Here is a 6,076-nt window from a genome sequence, read left to right on the forward strand (position 1 = left end):
AAATGAGTGGGAGAAAAGTGCTATATGTTCTGAAACCAATCAATTCAATTTTTTTTTTTTAACTTTTATCTCTCTTTCTGGCTTGCCCCTCCTCTGTAGAATAAGGCTGTTGTAAAAATAAACCTGTTACTAGTTTGTGAGGAACATATTGAGTGTAGTGGTGAACAGTGCCAAGGGCTCATGAGGAATTATATCTTCATAGGATTTGAATAGTGTGAGGTAAGGAAAACATGCTACCACCCATTCAGGAAGGAGGGGCTAAAATACTAACTCTTTTCCTATTAAGCGAATCCCATTCACGTTGAGGGTTGATTAACAAGTCACCTGAAAAGAGCCATTGTGAGCATGTAAAATCTCCATTATAAACCTTGAGGCTTTGATGGATGCATCACAAATCTTTGCACTGGTCTTTTCAAAGCATTTTGAGGCTGATTTGTAAATTTTAATTAAAAATTCATATTATAGATTTTTTTTTCCTACTGGTTTTGTCTCAGGAAATGAAGAGCAAAAAAAAGAATATTTAAATACCCACTGCATCTATTGACAATTTTGTCATGCCAGGTCTAAACCAATTTGATATGCATGTTTCAAGCAATTGGACCATGTTCTAACACTAATTGTTAACTGTAAAACATTTTTTTTCTTTTTACAGATACAATATAGAAAGTAGAACAATTAGATAAGTACTTTATAACATGCTCTATCTAACCCTTCAGTCTTCTCAATGCCAGTAGGACTATCCACATTTATTCCTTACTTATGTATAGATAAACTGTACAATTTTAATGACAGGATGTTCTTCAGAAACATGCAGAAAAACCCAAATTAGCAAAGTAGAATGTATTTATTATTACACAACCATATTCTCTCATTAAATAAATCCCACAATATCTAACAGAACATTAAAACCAAGAATTCAAGATTGTCCAGCTTTGTGTTTAGCTTAGATGTAGAAACAGTAACTAAAACTCCACTGAAAAACAAATCCAGCTGAGCTGAAAAAGGATACCAGTACAAAATTCACGTACCAAGCTGAGGAGACTAAATGAGAAAAAAAATTAATACAAAGAAACTAACAAACAAAAAACCCAAACAAGAATCCAACCAACACTACTTTGGAGATACAATCATACTAAGTAGGCACTAAAAATAAAAAACAAAAAGCAATTTTCACTTCTATATATATGTCAATAGCAGAAAAAACATTTACAAAAAGACTTATGTCTACAGAATGAGTGAGACATAACTTTCCAGGGCATTAGAAGATTGTTGGATCAAAGAACTTTCAAGCACAGAACTGTCATTTTTGCAGCACTTGACCACCTCTTGACATAACATACAAAGTTCCTAGAGGGAAATGAAAGGTTCTTTAATAAGAAAGAGAAAGTCAAGTCTTAGACCCTAAAACTATCTTAAACATTTTCATACTTTAAAAGGTGGCATTTTCATCAATAATGAAATCACATCTCCTGAAGCAGTTATTTTAAATCTGAACAAATTTGAGCATATTTCTTCAACAGGATTATGAGCTACTGATGACTAGATGTGTTGTTTCAGTAACAATGAATGAAGAACATAAAATGGATTATGAAAATCGAGAGCAGTAATCAGATACATAGTGTCACAGAGTACATACATTCTATCAAGTAAAATCTTATGTACAAATCAAGTGGTGCCACTCAGTAAATTTCGGTTAGTATGCAGATCTCTACAGAATCTCAGATCAGTGACACACCTAAATGAAAAGTCCATAGAATGAAATTACATTTGTAATAGTTTTTAACCTCTCCCATTCCCTCTTAAAAAACCTTGAAGATATAATTTTAGGGTTGGTGTCTTACCTGTCTTTGTAGCGTATCTGATAATTTGAATTGAATCCTAGGATAAGCACCTTCTTGTTGCTCAGAACAACTTCCAGTGTTCATAAAAACTTCAGTATTGCTTTTGCTTTAAAAATATACTGTTACCCACTTAGCAGCTATTTCACATGTTTAAATTACGTAGCTTCTATGAAATCAACTATGCTAACAGACAAAACAATAAGAGATTCAAGGAGAGAATATATGCTTTAGAGTTCTCTGAAAAGGTGTAACATACTCAAAGTTACACACCCATATGTTTATCTACAGCTGTACTAATCCAAACATAAGCACAGTGCTCTCCCTTCATGTCATAAAATATTTAATACTATATATTTAACTTTTAATATGAAAATAAGAACAACAAAACAAATAATTTATCTTATTTCTTTTCATATTTAGAAACTGAACAGCACATTTCTCTCCATAGGGGAAAAAAAAAAAAAAAACCAAGGGAAATGAAAATGAAGTAATCTTAACTGTGGGGAGGCAGGAGCAAGCAGAGTTAAAGTAATGACTCATTTTACGCTTAGGACTATCTGTATCAGAGCTTTTCTGAAAGCTCTCTGTCAGCTGCATTTCCTTCTTCAAAAGATTTTAATTTCTGTTTCAGCTGGGCATGAGGAGGGCAGGGAATGGGAAGGAAAAGCAATTCAACATTAACGCATTTGTGTGAAACGCAAGAATCTGGATGTGTCTTTCTTGCTCTTACATTCTCTCATGTGTCACTCAGTTGATGACTCATAAAATTCTTTCAAGTCTTATTTTTCTCTGAGGTAGGCTGCAACACCGCCGAGTTTCAAGAAAGTGGACGCTTTTACTTGCGAGCTTTCACCTGTCATCCCAGTACCCAGCACAACACCACCTCCCGCTAGCGTTTTAATAAACTTCTGAGAAAGTTGGGGAGAGACGGTCCCCAGCGCGGAGCGCCGGCTTTGAGAGGAGCTTGTTCTCGGGCAGGGGCAGCCCAGGTGCAGGGGCGGAGGTGCGGACAGAGACAGGACAGGGACAGGGACAGGGACAGGGACAGGGACAGGGACAGGGACAGGGACAGGTCAGGGGCAGCCACAGGCCAGGAGCAGGGGCACGGCCAGGGGCAGGCCAAGGGCAGCATCCCTGGTCCGCGGCACCTTGACCGTGAGGCTGGCCGGTCTCCCCCGGGACCCTGGGCAGCCCCCCAGCCGCCCTTCCCTCCGCCTCCAAACCCCCCCAGTTCAAACTGTAGGACTCGTCCCGCTCCCAGCCCCGCACCCTCCCGCACCAAGGCCAGCACACCGGCCCGGCTGCGCCCCCGCCCCGGGGCCGCACAGCCCCGCGATGAGCCCCGCGATGTCCCGCGGACCCGGGCGCGCAGGTGGCGCCGGAGCTGCCCTACCTGTGCCCGCCTCCGTCACCTGTTGCCCGGCTGCCTCCATCGGCGCAGCCCCCCGGAGCCTCCTCCCGCTCCGCCGGCGCCAGGGGCTTCTCGGGCTCGCGGGCCACCTCCATCCCGCCGGGCACCGCCTCCTCCTCCTCCTCCTCCAGGGACTCCACGTAGAAGACGGTGCGGGGCGGCGGCGGTCCCGGGCCGTGCCCCGCGGCCGGCCGGCCGCCGGCGGGCAGCAGCGTCCCGTTGGGCGGGCTGGCCGTGGTGGCCGCCGAGGAGGAGGCGGAGGAGGCGGATTTCTTCCAGAAGACGCCGTTGCCTCTCTCCTGGCTCTTCAGCAGGCGGCTCTGGCTCGGTCCCCAGTGCTCGAAGCTGCTGTCGGGCGGCAGGCAGCCTCCCCCCGCCGGGCCGCCCGCCGGCGAGGGGTGGCTGAACAGTTTCCAGCGGAGGCGCAGGATGTGCTTCACGTCGAAGTCTTTCCTGCCGGAGCCGGACATGGTGCCGCGGCGGGCGGGGGACGGGCGCGGGCTGAGGCGGGACTCACGGCGGCCAGGCAGGGCCCGGCGGCGGCAGCGGCGGCAGCGGCAGCGGAGGCTCCTCCGGGCAGCGCTGGGCTTGTAGGGCGAGGGGTGGCAGCCGCCGGGCGGAGAGAGATGCGCGCACACACCGTGCGGAGAGAGAGGGAGGATGATGGAGCGATGCACAGAGCCAAGAGGAGGTAGAGATACCCAGCAGGAAAGGGAGAAAGACAGAGGGCGAGATGCCCAGAGCTGACGAGGACTGCACGGTGATCAGTGGAAAGGGGAGGAGAGAGAGGCAGAATTGAGAGACATCTCTCAGGGGAGACGGACACTTGAGGGGGAAGAGCGGGTGAGGGAGGCTGCTAGGACGCGCTAATCTGATTAACGGGAGAGCGAGCTAGAGCCCGGAGAGGAGCGGCGGCGGCGGCAGCCACAGCGGGAGGCAGGTGGCACCTCCTCGGTCTCTCAGAGCTCCGTGACCGAGTGCAGGCGGAGAGGAAAAAGTCACCTGGAAGCCTCTCTCCACCTCCCGCCTTCCTATCCCGTTTCTCTGGGGAGTCCCATGCCTGCCGTTATCTGGGATGGCAAAGCCTGAGAGCTGGCACAGGAAGAAATCGGGGCTTCTTTATATGCACTGTACGTAGGAGGGGAAAAAAAAAAAAATCCCGCCCGTGAGGCTGTCAAGGTCCTCAGTATACAATTTTCTGTCTATCTCGGCGCCTCTCACCAAGCCGCCCCCTCCCTTGCATGTGACGCAGATGTGCTCTGGGGCCGTCAGTGAGAGGAGACAGAGGGAAAAGGAGATGCTGCAAGCTTCGTCGTGCAAGTAAGTCGGCAGGTCACCAACTGCCCCTCACAGCCTCCTCCTCCTCTCCCTCCACCTTGGTATTTTGGTTCTGAGACAGCTGTATATTACTGGGAGCAAAATAAAGTACAACAGCAAATGTATCAGCAGCAGTAAACACAAAAATGTGAGTGATAGGAGTACTGACTTAATAGACTGCATGGAGACTGGGTGAGGTTGCAGGTTAACAATGTATTCTGCAGGCTCCATTCATTAGCCTGTTGGCTCATTGTTGCTGTACCAGTGGAAAACATTGGCTGCAGGTACAGTGTGTCAAACAGAAATAGCACGACGCATCTGCTTCTTACCTTTCATACCTGCTCTTAATGCAGTCTGACAGCGCTAAACCCAAGGGAGATTCCTTTCACAACATAAGAGATCTGCTTAGGAACATCTGCCCACTTGGGAGGGGTGTCACAGAGTACACTGCATCGGGGACATAATTACAGAATTAAAAGCTTTATGGTGCAATGTAGGAGAGGGATATGGCAGCAAAATTGCATATTGTCACCTGGCTCATAAACTCCACACATGAGAAGGTGGTGGCAATAAGATGATACACAGAACACCTGCAATTCACCTGTACCTTACTAAGTAATCTTCTAGAAGAAGATTTATCCCTAGGAAAATGATGAAACATTGTATTTTCAACCAGGAACCTTTCCATTGGCAAGCTTTACCCATGCACTCATGAGCTCTCTAAAGTTTGTTGTTCTAACTCTCTGAAATCAAGAAATAAGGTTGAAGGAGTTATTTCCCTCAAGCTGGAATGTTTTAACTCCTAATTCATAAAGTATTATAGCTTGAAAATTCCTCCAGGGAAGCAAAAAAATCAAACACAAATTAAAAATTTTATTACTGTTATATTTACTTGATGACTGAAGTATATTACTGTTTTGTTTAGTTTGTCAGTGGAGTAGTGCTTCTGGATAAAAACCAATATTAGGGTTTGTGTTCAACACTGATAAAGTGTTGGATTTAACAGTACCAGAATTCAGGGCACAAAGTCCTACTTTCAAGGGAAGAAAAATTGCCACTGTGCATTTTAAATATTGATCTATGCCACAACAGCTGGACTGAAAACTCCCTGGTGCCTCAACTTTTTTCTCAGTTTTCAGTGATAAAAAAAAAAAGACAAAAACTATTCTAAATCAAACAGAAGACACAGTTCATTTTTATCCAGGAAGTGATCTGAGTATGTGCTGCTTAGGAGAGCAGTGGGAAGAAATGCCTAGAAATCTTCATCTAGAATAGGACAGATGAAACTTCAATAATTTGAGAGTCTAGAAATGCATGTCTTATAATGAAATATATGAAATCATCTATAGGGTATACTGACTATACTTGGTGTCTAGTTATATGCTCTAAAATATGGGGGTGTTTTTATAAAATACTTAATCAAGTAATAAATAGATAGATAGAATGCTATCTCCTCTGTGTTTAATACCTCTTAACTGATTAGGCCTATTCGGATATTCTGATTTGA

At 45.3% G+C, this 6,076-nt stretch overlaps 1 protein-coding gene across 2 annotated transcripts in view; it reads right to left on the reverse strand.

Annotated features, from left to right (window-relative positions):
• The window catches only part of KLHL1 (kelch like family member 1), a 191,726-nt gene extending 188,004 nt beyond the window's left edge, over window positions 1-3,722 (reverse strand). For both annotated transcript variants that reach the window (XM_059466870.1, XM_059466869.1), the window contains exon 1: window positions 3,235-3,722. In XM_059466870.1, the coding sequence (XP_059322853.1) occupies window positions 3,235-3,722 (488 nt within the window). The remainder of the gene's footprint in view (window positions 1-3,234) is intronic.
• Between the last annotated feature and the right edge of the window lie 2,354 nt (window positions 3,723-6,076).

The sequence above is a fragment of the Ammospiza nelsoni genome, chromosome 2, assembly GCF_027579445.1.
Source record: "Ammospiza nelsoni isolate bAmmNel1 chromosome 2, bAmmNel1.pri, whole genome shotgun sequence".
Lineage (NCBI taxonomy): Eukaryota > Metazoa > Chordata > Aves > Passeriformes > Passerellidae > Ammospiza > Ammospiza nelsoni.